Genomic DNA, 19821 nt, shown 5'->3' with positions numbered 1-19821 from the left:
GTGACAGGGCGGTAGAGGAGAGTAGATGGAGGACAAAACTGAAATGGGAGAGGAAAAGGGCAGCTCTTCCCTGTTCTCTTCTCACCCCCTAATAACCTCCATGCTGATGGAGACTCTAGAATATAAGCCCCGTTAAGGCAAGGACCTTATCCTTCTCATTGTTGTATCCCCAGAATCTGCATCCTACCAAGTAGAACAATGGAGCACAATGAAAGTTTGCTGAATATAAATAAGTGGAAAAACCACATGTCTTGGCTGGCCTTCAGCCAGAATCTAAAGCAGGGTCTTAATCTGGGCAGGGGCGGGGCATGAACCCTTTGGATGGTTTCATAAATCCTAAGAACTCTTCTCAATGTTTCTACGGATGCAAATAAAAGAAAGGAAATTTGTTATACTGAAATGTAGTTATCAAAATTTTCTTAAATGTGGTGTAATGATATGGGTGCTGCTTTAATATTCATTGCATAAGAAATGTAATAATAATTATTGTAATTTCAAAGTGGCAATGAGCATAATGCTATTTCAAGATATTTACACCAGTCATAATGTGATATGAGGTGCTTTCTGGTTTCTACCAGCAACCAAGGCACAGGTGTTACAGATACCTGTTTTTCCCCGTTTTCTTAATCAAAGGCAACGTTATAGGTTAAAAAAGCAAAGATGTGATTTATCCGCTGACACTTGGGGATCTGTAGAGCTCAGGTCAGGAACCCTTGGCTTAAGAGAGGAAGAACAGCTCAGAGGAGGCCAATAAAGGTTTTTTCCCCATTGAGGATCCTTGGACCCTTTGCTGCGTGGACATGTTCTTTGCTCCAGATTCTGGATCTGAGGGGCAAGCTTGCTTGCCAAGGGTGGCTGTGCATCCAATAGGAGCTCTTTGGGGAGGCACCCAGATGAGTCAGCAGAGCACAAAAGGCCTGCTGGTCAGGGCATGGCGTCTCCTAGACGCCACCAAGAGCCCCACCTGGCTCTCCTACAGAGCTGCCTGCATCTCAGAGTCCGTCTAGCACCAGCTGGTAATGCATAGGAGCTGCCAGGCTGTGGGCACAGTTGAAAAAGACAAGGAAAGGACCATATAACCTCTCAGGCTGTGTCTATCTACCACCACAGATACTCTCAACAATCTCAGGCAAGGTGCCCTAACAACAGTCAGAGAATTTCAGTTCTGGAAATAATGAAGAGCTGACATCAGAAGCAGGCGTAAGGCCCAGGACACTAAACAATGTGCATTCCTCAGTGTGCCCAAGAACATGGATCCTGAACTGCCCAAGGGTCTCACTTCCTGGCCCTTAAAAGAACAACGCTGCAACCCAAGAGAAAGGGAACTCTTTGATACTCAGGAAACCACAGCCCTCTGTGGAGAACCACCTGAACACCACTAGACCTGCCTGCAGCAGCTTTTGTCTGTTCTCAGACCCTGAGGATCCCCCCAAAGGGATCCCCCAAACACACGTACACCTTCTGTCTCTCAGACAAAAATTTAGCTAAGGAACACTCTTGGTGGAGTCCTTCTAAGAAAATAATTTTTTTCAAAAAGAAAAGAATCTACGACACATAAAAGATGTTTTTCTAAATCTGTTTTCACACCTCCCAGTGAAGTGTTAAGATGAAATATATATAGTTACAATCAGTTACTCTGACCATATTTCAAATGCTGTCCCCAAAAATTACATACAACATTATCCCAACTGTCTGCCCAGTAGCAACACTGAGCCCTAGAAAGGAAGGTTTTCTGAGGAAGACTTTTAGGCTGCAAAAGGCCAGCCTGAAACCCACTGAATACAATGTTTTCAGAGCCGTCAATCCGCAGGAGAGACTTCTGAATGATTACATAGAAGAGTATCCCTAAAATGATAACAATGAACATTCATTCAAATCACTTCCCACCTCCTGCAATGTGTGTGCAGGAGGCGACCAAAATAAGATGTGGAAGAAAAGTAGAGAAAGGAACTGTCCTCCCTCCCTGTAATGCAACTATAAGAGGATTGAGTTCATGTTCAAGTTCTGTCACCACCATCTTCCAGCTTTATGACTTTGAACAAGTTTCTTAAGCACTCTAATCCTCGTGTTCTTAATCTCTAAAATAAAGCTAATAACACTGACCTTACAACACTGGCTCTCCACGACCTTAAATGAGCTCCCATGGATAGAAGTACTTCTCTGGTCATAAAAGGTTTTACAAATATAAGGCAATACTATGTTATGCAACAAGAAATAGGGAAGGATCCCAGAATCTTCAACCTATAGCAACTCTGCAGTCACTGGGGATAGTGACGGCCAAGGGAAAGAGAGGGACAGCTCAAACCTGGCAATGAACAAAGCTAAAAGCACCAGTCCAGGAAGGAAAGGTAGAAGATGAGACTGACCTTCCAACCACCACCCCCACAATGGACTCCAGATCAAAACGCTGATGTAGATACCATGGATACCATATACCAACACTCTCTTTAACCCTTACAGAGCGCTGGGTGTCTTCTCTTGTCTTTTCCATGATCCTTTAACTACCTGTGGCTGGCAAACTTGACTTCTGTTCAATCTCTGCTTTAATACCTAATGTCCAGTATTCACCTTATACCCTCAACTTGGGAATAGCTAAGCTACCTGAGTAGTGGGGGCAGGAGCCCCTACCCCACTTGAAATGCACGTCATTGCCTTGTATCCTGAGCAGTGTGAGAGGGTGTTTCCCTGTGGCTACCGGCACCAAAGGCCACTTACTTCAGTGCTGAGACTTCCACTCAGCTGCCAGTAAAGTAGAACTTCAACCCACCCTATCCTTACCATCTCTAGGGGACCCAAGAAACAGCAGCAGTGAAGGAATGTGTGGAGGTCACCAAACGAGATGGCCTCAGGAGTCCCCAAGTTTCGGCCTGACCACCACCTTCCTGGAGCCTCCACGCCCAGCTCTGAAGATGCCAGAGGGCGTCAAAGGACTGCCATCAATTATCATGGCCGCACTCACTTAACATGTGACCAAGCAGAAAAGCAGAAAGTAGAAAAGGGGTTTTACTATTGAAGGGATTTCCCTGAGAATCTTTAGTGATCCAGAACACAAATCAAATTTGATACTATTTGCTCTTCAACAAGATAAACAAAGCAGATAAACTTGAAATCTCTTCAACATGAGCTTCTAACCCTCAATGTAAGTTTTCATAATAAAATTGCTATAAATCCATGACGAGCGACCATCACTTGCAGTAAGTGGCTGGACACTAGACTGGCTGATTACAGTGATAAAAAGGCATGAAGGGGACGAGTAATCACAGGATTGGTACCAATAGGAAAGAGGGATCTGAATACTTGAGCAAAGCTGGGGGACTCAGAAGCTCAGAAACAAATGAAAGTACTTTTGATGTGGTATTATTCTTATTTAAAGAATTTACAACATTGTTAACATGCACCTGAAATGCTCTAGCTTCTTAACTTCTCCCCACTCCCCACAAAAAAACAACTGCTTTTATGAAGACATTTCTGGGAACACAAAGTTTCTTAGGGTAGAAATGCTGCCCTGGAGGGGAGGGGGCAGTACCTTAAAGGAATACTTGCGACTTATGCGGTCCTCAGGGGCCACAGGTGAGATCACATAGCTGGGCAGAGGGATGCTCCCAAGGACCGCTTCTTCTCGGCTGTCTTTGAATGGAAAAAACACATCAGAATAACCTTCTCTGGCACCTCCCCTGGGTTGGCCCATCCCACTGCCCCTGTTCAGGGCTCCTTATAGCTCCCTAGGACTGCTGTAATCCCTGATCGTCCATTCAGGTGCTCCCTGGGGACCTTTGCGCTAAAGCAGGAATGACACAGATGAGTCAGGGACAGAGACAGGCATGGAAACATGCTCAGCGCAACCTGTGAACTCCTGAAACAGGGCAGTAAGCCGAGTTCTGCGGGAACACAGAGGCAGGAGTGGCACAAATTCGGGGAAAGCGGAGAAGGCTTCAGAAGGTGATACCTAAAGTGTTTTAAAAGAGGGGGAAGGGCATTCCGGGAAGAGCAAACCTCATAGGCAAAGTTAGAGCGTGTGCGAAATATCCTACCTTCTACATCTATTCTCTTCCTCCTCCAAACCATCTTCATGACAGAGGTAACTTCCTAACGACAGCACTGGTCCTGTCGCTCTCCTACTCAAAGGCACTTGCTGACTGCCCACTGGATGCAAAATGCAGTTCAACTTACTCTGCCTGGTGTCACAGTCCTCTTGCATTTTGGCCCTTACCCACCTCCTGAGCCTTCTTTCCTACTATGTCCTGCAAGCAAGACTCACTCTGGCCTCACAGGTCTGTCATTCCATTTTCTTCTGCTTCTAGAACTTTATTCAAGTTGTTTCCTCTGCTTGAAATGCCCATTTGCCCCCATACACAGGCAAAGCTCTACCTATCTTTACAAGCCCAACTCAAATCCCATTTATTCTGAAAAGCCTCCCACAATTCTCCAATATGGAATTAATTTCTTGCTCCCCCTGAATTGCTTAAGCACGTTGAACGCCTTCTAAAGCACCTAACGCTGCCTAGTCTTGTCTTACGAATCAACTCTCTCTTCCTCCATATTTTGAGTCTTACTTCTTTCTCACTATTGCACAGCCCCTAACTTTATGTACTGGGGCTCCATAAATGTACATGTGCCCAACTCAATTCACCAACTGTCCATCCAATATTATAGGGGATAGATCCAGACAACAAGTTACAAAAAAAAAAGATTTACCTATCCTTCCTACCTCTCCAGATAGTGTCAAAGGTATGCCTTTGTTCCAAACGGGGTAGAAGCTGAGACAACTCCAGACTTGGAGAGCCTAAGTAGCAGATAAACTGGATTCTATTTATTTTAACTCAACAAATGGCACTTCGAGTGCAAGGATTGGTAAAGTAAGTCACCGGCCATTCACATATGGAAAAGTGAACACTTTGGCACATAAATAGGTTATAAATTAGCTCAGGCCACTGGTCCAATCACTGGATTTGAGAATATAACCACCTGTATCACCTCACCACCCCCCTCCAGCACAAAGAGCCCTTGGTGGCCTGAGCCTTAGCTCACCTTTATAGTAAAACAAGCAATAATCAGCAAGCACAAACCACCTCCTTTTCCACAGTCTCATCCCAGAACTGTCCTGCAAAGCAAAGAAAACTAATCAGAAAATATCTGAGCATACTCTTACCCCTTTCCAGTCATGCATGGCATGATGCTAGAACCAAGACTTACCTATATCCACTCGTTCTTTCAATAAATTAATGAATTAATAAATTTTTATTGCAAGGTCATTTTTTTTTTTTTTTTTTTTTAATTTTTTTAAAGATTTTATTTATTTATTTGAGACAGAGAGAATGAGAGACAGAGAGCATGAGAGGGAGGAGGGTCAGAGGGAGAAGCAGGCTCCTCGCCGAGCAGGGAGCCCGATGCGGGACTCGATCCCGGGACTCCAGGATCATGACCTGAGCCGAAGGCAGTCGCTTAACCAACTGAGCCACCCAGGCGCCCCTGCAAGGTCATTTTTTAATAGGACATTAAAATTTAGATTCAATGATGGTTTGTCCCCAGGAAGTTTTATGTGTGTGCTGGAAACAGACTAATGTAAGTATCCTTTTAGAAAGGAAGATGTGGGGCGCCTGGGTGGCTCAGTTGGTTAAGCGACTGCCTTCGACTCAGGTCATGATCCTGGAGTCCCAGGATTGAGTCCCACATCGGGCTCCCTGCTCAGCAGGGGGTCTGCTTCTCCCTCTGACCCTCTCCCCTCTCGTGCTCTCTGTCTGTCATTCTCTCTCTCAAATAAATAAATAAAACCTTTAAAAAAAAAAAGAAAGGAAGATGTGAGGGACGCCTGGGTGGCTCAGTCGTTAAACGTCTGCCTTCGGCTCAGGTCATGATCCCAGTGTCCTGGGATCGAGCCCGCATCGGGCTCCCTGCTCAGCGAGGAGCCTGCTTCTCCCTCTCCCACTCCCCCTGCTTGTGTTCTCTCTCTCCCTGTCTCTCTCTCTGTCAAATAAATAAAATCTTTAAAAAAAAAAAAAAAAAGGAAGATGTGAATTCAAAAAATACAGTTCTTCCATTAAGAAAGAAATCAGTTTTTAACAAAAAGGAAGCTATTTATTTATTTAGGTACTATTCTATAAAATATCTTCACTTACACTGATGAGAAAATTGATTTACACAGTATAGAACAAGGAATTTAAGTTAGCTAATCGATGAGGCAAAGTTCTCATTTGACTAAGTTCAGTTCTCTATCATAAGGGGCTAATTTTGCCATGGATTTTCCTTCCATTCAATGTAAAGAGACTTGGATTGTCTTGCTGTCAAATTGCCTAATAACATGAATTTGTCTTTACGCATCTAAAATGTAAATCAATACATTTATTAAAAACATTTTAGGTGATTGTGAAAATTCTAAAAGAACAAGGCCAGGGTAGGAAAACAGAAGTGCTATAGGGCCATTTTTCTCCCAAACCTAGGAAAACGCCAGAGCTGCTCTTAGCTGTTAAAACTGTTTTCCTTCTGCAAAAGTTTTCAACAAGTTTAAATTTAAAAAATAACAGTTATGTCAGTCACTAAACCTAAGCACAACATGAAGTTTGTTCATTTTCCACTTACTAAAGTGCTAAAAACAAATTTAACTTGATGAGTTCATGCGTTTCTTGGTTTTATCTTCTGCTCTGACCAGATGATCTCTAAGATCTTGGCATATTGCTTTGTTTGGAAAACTCCTTTCCATCCTCCACACCTAGTGCAAATGTCACTTCCTCTGGGAAGCCTTTCAGGACTCCCCCAAGCACAGCTACATACTCCACACAGGTCTCTTACAGTTACCAGGCTGGGCAGTGGGGGCTGGGGAGAAGAATTACTTATAGCCCCTTCCCTCTCCCTCTAGATATCAAAGGAGCATACTTTGTTTAATGGAGATGGGGATGCAAATGGAAAAGTCAGAAGGTTACTCAGGTAAAAGAGATGGGCAGAGAGGCAAGGAAAGAGACTGTGAGGGAAGAGGGTATCACTGAGAGAGGTGCCAACACAGTGTCTGACAGAGAAGGCTAGAGAGCTACGGAAGCTGCCATGGGGAGTCTGAGGGGAGAGAGATTTCAAGGGGACTTCTAGGGACTACTTCTGTGTGGTGTGCAATGTAATGCCCTCCTCTGTCTTCCCACAAAGCGTTTGGTAAAAATTAACATCACAGCTCTTGGAGTTTGTGGTTTTTTTGGATGGTATGATATGTGAGAGACTGTGAGGGCGATGATAGGACATGTGAGAGATGTGCCAATTTCCCCAGTAGACTGAGTTCCTCAACTGTGGGAACCACATGTTCTTCACCTCTTTATCTGTGCTGTGAAAGCACTCAGAACATGGCAGGCAGGGACGCCTGGGTGGCTCAGTCAGTTAAGTGTCCGACTCTTGGTTTCAGCTCAGGTCGTGATCTCAGGGTTGTGGGATCGAGCCCCATGTTGGGTTCTGCGTTCAGTGCAGAGTCTGCCAAGATTTTCTCTCTCTCTCCCCCTTCCTCTCCCCCCTGCATGGGCATGCACTCTCTTTCCCTCTCTCTTCTCTCTCTAAAATAAATAAATTTTTTTTAAAGATTTTATTTATTTGACAGAGACACAGCGAGAGAGGGAACACAAGCAGGGGGAGTGGGAGAGGGAGAAGCAGGCTTCCCGTGGAGCAGGGAGCCTGATGCAGGACTCCATCCCAGGACCCTGGGATCATGACCTGAGCTGAAGGCAGACGCTTAATGACTGAGCCACCCAGGCGCCCCTAAAATAAATAAATTTTTGAGAAGAGAAAAAAAAAAAAATGAACCTGAGAGGCACTTGGTAAACAAATGGGCAGACAGAAGAACAGATGGGTGGATGGCAAGGAGAGAAGGAAGGAGACAAAAGGGACATGTTCTCTGGCCCTGGGAGCTCACAGCCTATTTGTGGCCAGAGGACAAGAGACAGAACAATTGGTGGTCAGTTTAGAGATGCAGGATAGCCTCAGGGGAGCTGACAGGGCTTCCTGAGTGAAGGGATGTGGGAGAAGAAAGAGCTGTTTCTAACCAGGGTGCCTAGGAAAATGGTGGTATCATCACCAAGGTCCAGAAAAAATAAGTTGGGGAGAAAAGAGAGGTAAGGGGTGAGGAGGCAATGAGCTGAGTTTGGCTGATTCGGAATCTGAGGTGCGAGGGGAGCTAGATAAGTGTGCTAGACCAGGCTGGGCAGAGGACAGGAAAAGATGGGATTTTTCAGCCAAATGATAGCAAAGGCTCTTTAACATCAAGAGGGCAAGTGCTGGCCAGGGCTTGGTGGTAAGGCTGGATTCATGCTGACCCACCCACATGAGTGCCTGGGTCCCAGGGCAGCCAATAGCAATGGGGGCCCCAAGGGGTCAAATGGGTTTGGGGAGGGAAGCTGTAGCCATTGAGCAGATGGTCCACTCATAAAAATGGACAGCACACCTGCCTCAGACAAACTCAGGAACAGAGAGCTTATTATGAGTCTGTTCTCAGCTCCCAGGGGCCAGGGTAAGGAAGGAGATCAGCAAGAGCCATCCCCCTCCCCGACCTGACCCTCCCAGTCTCCTCACCTGCTTGTGCAGCCACCCCCTCACCACCACTGGAACATTAGGGTTCCTCCGAATGGCCTGGTCCCTCTTCCCAAAGCTGTGGACTTTATTGCTGGATTTCATGATCTAGGAAAAAGCAGACTCAAATTCTAGCAGCTTTTAGGGGACTTAGGGAGTCACACAAAGCACCTGCGTGATAGGAAAGCTGTAGGCCCCCCACCTTACTCTAAGTGGCAGTGCCCTTTGATAAAAAGAATAGCAAGGAGACCAAAACAGGCGGGCACATGGCCATAGTATTTTAATTAAAAAGCAAATGCAAGGCCTAGCAAGCTTCCCGTCTGAGTCACGGAGGAAAAAAAACTTAAAGGGATTTTTCAATTAATTTTCACCAGCAGCTGTTGGCTCTCATATGTCCTACTCTTTCTGGAGCAAAGCTACTTTTCGGTCACAGATTTTGCCAATTTCCAGATATTTACCGTCCTATCTGGGTTCATTCCTCAGCACTCACCCCTTCTCTGCAATGCTGGTTCTTTTCCCTGCTCCTCAGTCAATGGTCCCATCTCTCACCTTTCCTCAGGCCCATCGGTCACAAATCTCACCAGGCAGTCTCATAACACACCTGTGAACAGAGGTGTGACCCTCCCAAGACAAGCCAGGAAAATGATGAAGGCATCTAAGGACTTGGATGTCAGTCCCAGTTCTGCCAGCAATCACCTGTTTTCCTGGACAAGTGACATAACCCCAACTGGTCTCAGGAGAAGCCTCCCTCACAAAACAATGGTGGGGGTCGTTGGGCATCTGCAAAATATTAAAGGGTGGAAGGAAGGAGTGAGTGGCCAGGAGCTCACCTTGGGGCCAGGCTTGGCCTCCACAGTGGACGTGGTTCCAGCTGTGGACGTCTCACTGACCATGCTGGACGGTCTTTGGTTTCTCTCTTGCTTCGACATATGTGGATGTGGCCTGTGGGAAGACACAGGAGAGTCCAGTAAGTAAGCCTGGGCTGCAGTGGAAGTGGAAATTGAGATTTGTTCCAGACTAGAGCTGGTTGATGTGCCATGACTGATGTTCCGGAGACTACCTGACTCCAGGCTGTAGCTAGAAGACCTTAATGTCCATGTGCTTCAGGGAATCAACGATCATAGATGCACACACCTTTGCCGCTGACACCCCATAAAGGGGCCAAGGCTGGCATTCCTGCCTGCTGTCCTAAGGTTCCCACATATACTCTCTTACTCGGGTGTCTGTGGCAACTGCCCCATCAGATGGGCACACACAGTTGTGCCACTCTTCACAGGAAAGCAAACCGTACTCCTTATACACACACACACACCCCCCTCCATTTCTCTGGCTCCCAAAAGAAGCTGCTTATAATTAGTAATAAGAAATCACTTGTGCACACATCCACACCCCCAGATACACACAGAGAATCGCTTATATAAACGCCAGTGGGGCTTGCCTCCCAAAATAGATTACTCAACAAAGACTCCTATTCTAGGAACACTCTTTTGCCCCAAAATAGAACCATCAGAGTTATTAACCCCTTGTGCCATGCCTGGGAGCAGAAAGCAATGAAACATGCCTGGGCCCCCAGTGGAGATCCCCTCTGTATGTCCCCAACAGCACCCAGAGACACCATGCTTCCCATCAAGAAGGTCCGCCTGCCCTGAGAGAGCCAGAACTCTGGGAACATCTCAGTATGACACTCAAGAGACAGCGCAGAGAACCCTTCTCACCTGCCTCCACACAGCCCCAGCATTCGCCAGTCTTTCCAAGCCTGGGTGGCAGCAAGTGCCTCCGACAAATTCAGTGCCTGTCCTCAACAGCTTGATGCCTGATTCCCAGACTCTACTAACTCCAGTGAGTGAGTCTGCTTGTTCTGCGGCTGGGTTCTCTGACAGGCAACACAATCCAGGCAGATGCAGTACACTGAGGCGCTCTGCCTGAGTGGAGAAAATCAGATTTGGAGGCCTGGGCCAGGCGCCTGAAGAGATGGAGGATGCAGACAAGACACAGCAAGGAAGCAGCACTCCGGGTGTCCGTTCGCCAGGCTCACTTTTACAGAGGTGCCACGAGGGAAAATCCTAGTTTCCACCTTGCAGATAGGCCGCTTCCTTCAAAACCACTACCACTCAAAGGATAAGGGATCCTTCCTGTGCCCCAAGACAGAGCCCTGACACCCTGCACCATTACTTCTTCGCAGAAGGAGCCGTGACCACCGTGCTCTCTGAGCTGTGCCAACAGCGGGACCGCTGCAGTGGGACCAGCTTTCCAGGGGGCTGAGCTCTACCGGATGCTTGGCAGCTGGAGATGCAAGTCCCACCAGGCAGAACGATCACTGGCTCCTTATCAGCTCAGGCACTCACTCCAGATTCCCCGCCCCCCGCCTCCATCCCAGCCAGACTTCTGTTACTGCTCCCCACTCAGAGAATGTCACCATGCTCAGACCGCTCACTGCTGGCAGAGGCTTCATGCGGCAGAGAGAGAATCGCCAGCCGGGGGTGAGAGGGGCCCTGAGAGGCTGCCTTGTCCAGCCGCTGCCTCCAGGCAGAACTACGCCCAAAACGTCTGTCTGGAACCTAGGCTTGCCTGACGTTAGGATTTCCAGAGGTTGAGACAAAGATGAGTTCTCAGTTATGGCGGTTATAGACCTATGCCAACATTCAGGACACAAAGTCTGACAATAAAATAGGTTTGTTTGGGATTTATCAAGTTTACTTTGCTCCCCTTTAAGACATGGACAGAGAATTATAGAATATTTGGGAAATATTTTTTAAAAAGCTAAAAGGAAAAGAAAAAAATTATCACAGTCTTGCTACCCAAAGGAAAACCATTTTTAACACTTGGTATATATACTTCCATTCTTTTTTGTATGTCTGGCTTTGGGGGTGGTGGGGGGAAAAGAGTGCTTTTTTTTGTTTTTATGTAACTGTCATCATACTGTGTTTATGATTCTGCATTTTGATTTTTTAAAGCTTAATGTAAGTTAAACATTTTCTCCATTATTTTAAACACAGTCACATCATTTTATTTCTTTATTTTTATTTCTTTTTAAGTAAGCTCTATGCCCAACATGAGGCTTGAACTCACAACCCTGTGATCAAAAGTCACACGCTCCACCAACTGAGCCAGCCAGACACCCCACATCCACATCACTTTAAATGACCACATCACATTCCATCAACTTGATATGCTGTTTCTCTTCTGTGGGACAAAGAAAAGGCTATTTGGATGTGTGACTGGCCCAGAAGATCCAGTATAGATGGCCACTTGCACCCTTTCTGTACCTTACAAACTCGAGCTCTGACTTTAATCACCTCCTGCTTTCTAGCCCCATGTCCCCACCTCATTTGGGGATGCTGGCCGGCCAGGGAGCTCCTCCAGACAACAGTACTGTCCTACAGCCTCGGATGGGTGAAGAAAGACGGTATAGATACCACCTAGGGAGCCAATTATGAAAAGATTTCATCTGGAGCAGAACTGGTTGTGGTCCCAACACTGAACATCAGTGAGGGACAGTGGAACACAGTGGTTGCGGGGGGGGGGGGGCAGAGTACAAGAGGAGAAGAAAGAAAAACATGAAGACAATTCCATTCTTCATTCTTCAGAGACCTCTGCTCAGCCACACCCAGAGACAGCTGGCTTATCAGGTAATATGACTAAAGCCCAAACTATATCTGCCCCAGAGAAGAGACCGTGTTGTCTCTATAAACAGTGAAGGTCTTCATCAGGGCTCTCCATGGGCAGGGACAGCTCCCAACTCAAACAACAGTTTCAACCTCTACCTGGCAGTCCCTGACCTGGCTCTTTGAAAGAACAAAGTGCACATGGCTACCCACTCAGCCGAGTGACAAGATCTGCCTTCAGAGGATGTTCCTCTGAATCTCCTCAATAAGGGTAATGATCTCCTAGGTCTCCCAAGGGTAAATACGACTTTGGGAAATAACTAGTCATCTGTAATTACAACTAGTTTAAACAACAACAACAACAACAGGTGGTGGTCATGCTTGGGACACCATTTGGTACCCCAAAACTAAGGATATAAAAAAGTTTCAGGGTGTCTGGGTGGCTCAGTCAGTTAAGTGTCCTACTCTTGATTTCAGCTCAGGTCATGACCTCGGGGTCCTGAGATAGAGCCCCATGTCCGGCTCTGCACTGGGCATGGAGCCTGCTTAAAAATCTCTCTCTCTCTTTCTCCATCTGCCCCTCCTCTTGCCCCCACAACCTAAAAAAAGAAAAACGTCTCAAAAACAATTTTCGGGCGCCTGGGTGGCTCAGTTGGTTAAGCGACTGCCTTCAGCTCAGGTCATGATCCTGGAGTCCCGGGATCGAGTTCCGCATCGGGCTCCCTGCTTGGCAGGGAGTCTGCTTCTCCCTCTGACCCTCCTCCCTCTCATGCTCTCTGTCTCTCATTCTCTCTCTCTCTCTCTCAAATAAATAAATAAAATCTTTAAAAATAAATAAAAATAAATTTAAAAAATTAAAAAAAAATTTCCTTACTTGGCTGAAAGGCTGGCTCGGATGGAAAGTTCTGGAGGTCGTTTATCACACTGTTTTGAACAATGGTGTGATGTGTACAGCCTCCTGAAGTGAGACAATACTGAAAGAATCATCTTAGAGGCGTGTTTCCCACTTAAGAGTCTGGTGGGGCAGAGACTGACTTTCCTCAAGTCCTCAGACTGAGGTATACCCCGACAGGTTTCACTCAAGATCCGTCCTCTCCCCCCAGAGAAGGGCCCTGCCCCTGAGCTGAGCAGCTGTGAAAGGTGGTTCAGTTAACAGCATGCCCTCAGGCACATGAGTCACACAGATTCCCAAGAGAGGAGACCAAAACACCTGCACACGTTATGGGAAGGCTGACTCTTGGTGTCATTAAATAAAATCTATTAACTTAAAAGCCTGTTTGCCAGGTTTCTGGATTCCCAAAGTACAGTGGGACGATCTGAACAAAGACGTCTCTTTCCTTGGCTTGGGCTACATGAATGCTGATTATTTTGCTGGAGGGGTGTGGGCTGAAGTTCACAACAGTGAGCTAGAGTTTTAACTCAACTGCCTCCCAGCTGAAATGAACAAAAGAAGTTAGGACTAGACAAAAATCAGTCTGGAGAAGCCCAGCAGGAAAGTGCTTTCATCCTAAACTTCCTGAAGGAAGTGTCAAGTGAGCCTGGACAGGAAATCACTTTCTCTGTCCCTCAATTTCCCTCTCTATAAAAGGAACTGCTTCTGCTACCTACACACCCAGGAGCAAATGCATATAACACCGACAGTGTGGTAAGAGGGAGGTTATAAATTCAGAAGTCATTTTTTTCTGTTGGGTCTGAATTTAGGTGAGTTTGGTTACTGGGATCCCCAGATGCCTCTCGGTCAACATCATGAACAAGAGCAAGCTCAAGTGGGATCACAGCAACACCCTTCCCTACCCTACTGCTGTCTTAATAGGTAGGTCACCAAGCCAAGAATCAGCAACCCGTAGGGTAGGTACACAAGGTCAAGCAAGCAGAGGGCTTGGGCTGGACTTGTCCAGCACCTACTGCATGCCAGGCACTTAGCTTGCATTATCTCACTTAACCCTGAAAAGCCAGCTTTACCATATCCATTTTGTAGATGAGAAAACTGAGGCTAAGTGAGATGAATGACTTGTCCGAGACAGAAGCTAGACTCCAAAACTTGGGCTCTGCCACAGAGACACCATCCCATGGCAAGTTCCAAGGTGTGACAGAAGCAGGCTATTGCTGTTCTTCTCAGCCCCAAGCCCCATCCCCAAACCAAGAGGATCCTGAGGGGTGGAACAACCAGAAAACTGGAATAACTGGGCCTCAACAAAACTCGCAGCTTACTCACACCTCCACAAGGCACACTGTTTCCATTTTTGCAAAATGGGGTAAAAACTACTGTCATCTCACAAGGTGGTTGTGTGGATTCTAATGACCTTTTGAAAACCATGACACATTGCATTAAATGGAAAGCACTGTTGTGGCTGTTACCAGTGGAGACCCCAGAATTCAAATCTCAGGTATACTCTATTTTTATTTCCAAGGCGCTTCTCTCCAGAAAGCTCAAGGTGCCAAACAATTAACTTCTAAACAAATCATTTCCTAGAAACACCCCTATAAGCACCTTATCTAGGTGGGGCTCCTTTAAAGAGTAATAAACCTGTGGCTGGGGGACAGGACTCCTATTCTTTCCCCAGGAGGTTAGAAAGCTATGGCGGGAGGGGGGGGGGGGGGGAGGTGCCTGGGTGGCTCAGTTGGTTAAGCATCTGCCTTCAGCTCAAGTCATGATCCTGGAGTCCTGGGATTGAGTCCCCGCATCAGGCTCCCCAGAGCTCAGCAGGGAATCTGCTTCTCCCTCTGACCCTCCCCCCTCTCATGTGTGCGAGCGTTCTCTCTCTCTCTCTCTCAAATAAATAAATAAATAAATAAATAAATAAATAAATAAATAAATAAAATCTTAAAAAAAAAAAAAAAGGAAAGAAAGCTATGGGGAGTTGGGAATCCCCTACTGAGAAGCCATCATTAGATGTCGCTTGTATCCCATCAATTCCTGGAAAAATAGGCCCCCAAATTCATGTTCTGTCCTCAAGGGTTCTACACAGAGAGCTCAGCAAGAACTAATGTTATGAGAGGAGGGTGTATGAGAAGAGGCGTGCTCGCTAACTACCAGCAAATTTTTTAAAGTGCTCACACCCACCACCTAAGGGGTTCGGGAAAAGCAATGCACAACGAAAAGCAGGAATAAAAGAAAGTTCTTGTCCCAAGCAGGCAGACACTTCCACACCCCCTCTTCTCAGAGAAAGAGCACCACACAGACAGACCGCCAACGCTCACTGTATACTCCCAACACCCCGGGGGGAGGCTGTCTGACACCACGGTCTTCATTCAGCAAGTGTGGCCTTGTTACTCAGCTGTGGCTTCCCGTGTTCCTTCCCCTCCCCCCAACTCCGCTCTGGAACACAGGCTCCAGTTCCTCGCCCCAAGCCACCTCAGGAGCTGGAAACCAGCCTAAAGAGCACCCCTCACCTGGCATGAAAACAGCCCAGTGAGCCCCATGGGCTCCCCTCCCCGGCCCCAAAACCCAAGCACTGCTCTGAACTCGGCCAGAGTCCTCAGCCGTATGACCTTGGACCAGTCTCTTCCGCTGTCCTCTGTCCACGCCCCGTGCCTCAGTCTGTGCTGGGGAAAAACCAGACCTTGACCTCTACTGTTCCTTCCACCTCTGCTTTGCTATTTCAGAGATGCTACAATGCTAACTCGAGCCACTGGCAAGTCCTCCTCTAGCCTCTCAGCTCCCCCTGGCTTACCAGGCAGCCACTCCCCTACTAGAAAACAGCCCTTTCTAATGGAGATGAGGGGGGGTGCTTCCCAGACCAGGGAGGGAAAAGAGGAGGACTAGAGGGGAAGTCCCAGGAAGAAACAAAATGACTGCAAGCAGCAGCTTCCCTTCCACACACAGAAGAGCCATCACTGCAGCATCTTCACCCCACAAAGACAGAGCCCGAGACGTGAGGGCTGCGTGGCAACGGCCGCACCCCCAGTGCCCTTGGAGACACCAACGCCAGAGCCAAGTCAACACCCAGGGGTTTGAATGAACTGCCGACGTCGGCACCACCTCTTCCCTACCTGTGACCGTCACAAATGCCGTCTCCTAGACCAGTAAGGAAAACTGAACAGTCAAGTTTCTGCATCTGCTTGCCAGATGTTTCCCTTTTTCCTCGTTTTTCTGCTGCCATGGCAACCAAATGCAACAGGCAAAGCTAGCCCAAGACTGCCAGGCTGGAGAGACAAGGTGCTGGTTCTATCAGCCTCGCAGTCCCGGCTCGGAGTTGTCGTGTACCCCCATCCCCATTCTGTGCTCTTCGTCTCTCACTGCTTACCAACTTGGAACTGCAGGAGGAGCACAAGTCAGCCCCCGGTCTCCTAGCAGCAGGAGAGAGCCCACCCCCAGGCCCATAATCTGCATATGCCTTGGAGAGTCTTGTGCCCTGCCTCGTCAAAATGAAGAAGTCAAAGGTCAGGAAGGTAATTCTTACCTTCAGCAAGATATCTTTTTTAAGTGGTATTCTCCAAACACCACTCATGACATTCCAGGCAATTCCAACTTACAGTTCTTTTCCAAACAATCCAATGAGAAAACAGGGGGCTGCTCAGACTCCAATGGAAAGAGCAAGCTAACCTCACGAGGATGCAGGGAGAGGCAGGCCAGGAAAGGGTCCCCTCCAGGTTAGGGAATCTAGGAGATTTGGGGTGCCTTACAGCTGGCTTCTGAGCACAGCAGCAGGCTTCTGAACTTCCAGAGCACATACTCTCTCTCAACTAGGCCCCACCTCAACATCAAATGCTTGACAGAGCCTGGGGATCAGTGTACAGAGCCAGCTGTCAGTCAGCTACCAGCGTCACGGCTCCGGAATGCTTTTCTCTCCTCTTCCCAGAGAGCTGCGGAGGCGTCCGTCAGCGGCTTCCTGGACAGCCCGCTCTGAGGAGAAAATGCTCCTGTGCGTAGCCCCAACCACCAGAACCACAGCCTGGAAGTTCCTCGTGCCAAGGTTATCTCTTTAGGAGGGCCCCTATGGGTGGCCCATTAAGCCACAAAGGCAAACCACAAGCTCCCAATTCAAGAAAATCACAGAGAATCAGGAAAAGAGGCTGAAAAGGAGGAGCTCAAATGACCCAATCACTGGAAACGAGGCTCTGTAGAAAAGCTTGAGAACATTTTTTGGAGAAAAGACTACTAAGAAGGCTTGGCATCTTTCACGCAAGAATGAAGTTATTAGATCAAATTTCATTACTGCAGATACAATAAAAATCTCTAGCCTACTTCATTGGCACATTAACACCTAAGGACAGCCAAGGAAGAGGACTGTCTCTCGAAGACCACTCTAATGAGAGGCAGAGCTGGAATGGTTGGAGGCACAGCATCTAGAACCAGACTATCTGGATTCAAATCCTAACTGCCACTTACTAGCTGTGTGACTTGTGGCAAGTCTTTTCACCTCTGTGTGCCTCAGTATCCATAACCATAATGTTATCTTCCTCATAAGACCGTTGTGGGAATTAAATTAATAAATGTAAACCACTGGGGCGCCTGGGTGGCTCAGAGGTTAAGCGTCTGCCTTCGGCTCAGGTCATGATCCCGGGGTCCTGGGATCGAGCCCCATGTCAGGCTCCCTGCTCAGTGGGGAGCCTGCGTCTCCCTCTCCCTCTGCCCTTTCCCTCTGCTCATGCTCTCTCTCTCTCAAATAAATAAATAAAATCTTTTAAAAAATGAATAAATGTAAACCATTTAGAAAAGTACCTGGTAATAAATAGTAAGGGCTCTAAATGTTCACTATAAAAATAATAAATAAAATAATAAATAAAAAATAATAATATTATTTATTAATGGAAAAAGCCAACTCTTATTCTAGGAGGTAGATTACTTAATTTAATTAAAGATGAAATTCTAGATCCCAAAACAAGGGATGTCAGGAATCTCTTTCCTAGAAAATTATGAACTGAGCTAAAATTTGCTGGCCTAGAACTTTTACTCATTGACCTGATGCCTGCCTTGGCGGCCACACAAAAAACATAGCCCACTTCCGCCTGCCAGCCCTTCTTGAAGACTTACAGCACATCCTCCTCCATCTTCTCTCCTGCAGACTAAACGTGAAGGTCACAGGACAGTGTTTCCAGACCCCTCACCATAATGGTCCCCCACTCCAGAGCAATCTCAATTGCTCAATATTCCTCTTGAAACTTAGTACCCAGATCAAAGTATTTGGGGCTTGGCATGCCCTTGATGCTCCATAAACTTGGAATGAATGAATGAAGTAGTCCACAAACACCATGATATACCAGAACTATTATCCTCCTTTCTCTACATAGTGTACTTTTATTAATGCAGCCTGAACTTACATTAGCTCTTCCAAGTGGGATTTCCACAGGCCTCTTGGCCTGGGTGTACAGAGGTGTGCCCTGGGGACAAGGCTGTAGGACCTGCTGACTGATACCCACCTGCCTTGACGGTTCTGACAAAGAACTAGATCGTGTTAACAGAAAAGGTGAAATGAGAAATCAAATCCTCTAATCATAGGAGCAAAAGCAGCTTGTCAGTGATAGACTCAAAAGGTCCTACTTCCCTTAATAAATCTGGACTGTGGATTATTAAGTATAGTCATTAGTGCTGGCCAACAAGTATTTTGGATCATCTTCCCAGGTGCATGGTAGAAATGCACTTCCCTGGCCCCGGGAAGTTAGGGGAGGTCATGTGACTTGCTTTAGCCAATGAAGTGTGAGTGAAAGCACAATGCACAATTCACTAAGTTCCCTTTTTCTTGGCTTTGGCCATCATGGAAGCACAGAGATGGAGCATCCCTCAATAAAAACGACAGAACAAAATTCCTCAGGTGACCTATGATGGACATGGAGCAAAAGTGAGAAATAGGGGCGCCTGCGTGGCTCAGTTGGTTAAGCATCTGACTCTTGATATCAGCACAAGTCATGATCTCAGGGTAATGAGATTGAGCCCCGCATCAGGCTCCACGCTTAGTGGAGTCTGCTTCTCTCCCTCTCCTGCCCCTCCCCGAGCACTGTCTCTCTCTCTCTCTCTCTCTCAAATAAATAAACAAATCTTAAAAAAAAAAAAAAAGGTGAGAAATAAACCTTAATTCTTTTATGTCACTGAGATTTTGTTTGTTATTGTTACCACAGCAGACCCTAGCTTATCCTGGCTGATTCTGTATTACTGACACAGAAACTAAAATACTCAGAGCTCACGTCCTCTGGACCCACTGATCATAGCTTTCACATCATTTCTCTTCTCCATGCTTCCAATCTGTAAGGTGGGAAGTCATCTTTGGGTGGGCATACACCTGTTACACCAAGCAGCTCAGGTAAGCCCCACCTGCCAACAATGGGGTAGATGTGTTATCTGTCCACACAGTAATGCTCTCAAGGAAGCCACCACGGAGACTGGTTTGGTTTTTTTTCCCCCCCCCCACAAAAGAAGGAGCCCAAGATTATTTGACTAAATACATCTAAGATTGGCAACACAGCACAGAGAACAATGGGTATCTGGAGGAGATTTAAGGATGAAAGGAAGAATCTAGGAGTAATTTAGGAGGGATGAAAATAGCAAGTTGTCTAAATCCGTGGTTTTTAAACTTTACCTGAATTAGAACCACCTGAAGCCTTTAAAATACAGGCTACGGAGTACTACCTCCAGAGTCTCTGATTTAGTAGGTCTGGGACGGGGTTTAAGAATCTGCATTTCTAAGAGGTTCCCAGGTGATGCTGGTTCAGAGACCACACTGAAAACCACTGCTATGGAAGG

General features: G+C 46.8%; 1 protein-coding gene and 1 non-coding gene across 2 annotated transcripts in view; both read right to left on the bottom strand.

Annotated features, from left to right (window-relative positions):
* The window catches only part of PLEKHA7 (pleckstrin homology domain containing A7), a 213415-nt gene that overhangs the window by 65865 nt on the left and 127729 nt on the right, over positions 1–19821 (bottom strand). The window contains exons 4-7 of the mRNA XM_045895292.3: positions 9366–9477; positions 8539–8643; positions 5029–5101; positions 3527–3627 (exon numbers count right to left, since the gene is read on the bottom strand). Of these exons, the coding sequence (XP_045751248.1) occupies positions 3527–3627; positions 5029–5101; positions 8539–8643; positions 9366–9477 (391 nt within the window). The remainder of the gene's footprint in view (positions 1–3526; positions 3628–5028; positions 5102–8538; positions 8644–9365; positions 9478–19821) is intronic.
* Positions 11580–11652, bottom strand: TRNAK-UUU (transfer RNA lysine (anticodon UUU)). Its single transcript has one exon. It is a non-coding gene; the product is annotated as a tRNA-Lys (tRNA).

The sequence above is a fragment of the Mirounga angustirostris genome, unplaced genomic scaffold, assembly GCF_029215605.1.
Source record: "Mirounga angustirostris isolate CCGP_5_RB_7025 unplaced genomic scaffold, mMirAng1.0.hap1 SCAF_13, whole genome shotgun sequence".
Classification (NCBI taxonomy): domain Eukaryota; kingdom Metazoa; phylum Chordata; class Mammalia; order Carnivora; family Phocidae; genus Mirounga; species Mirounga angustirostris.
The sequence above is the reverse complement of the archived record's forward strand: the minus strand, read 5'-3'. Positions and strand labels throughout refer to the sequence as shown.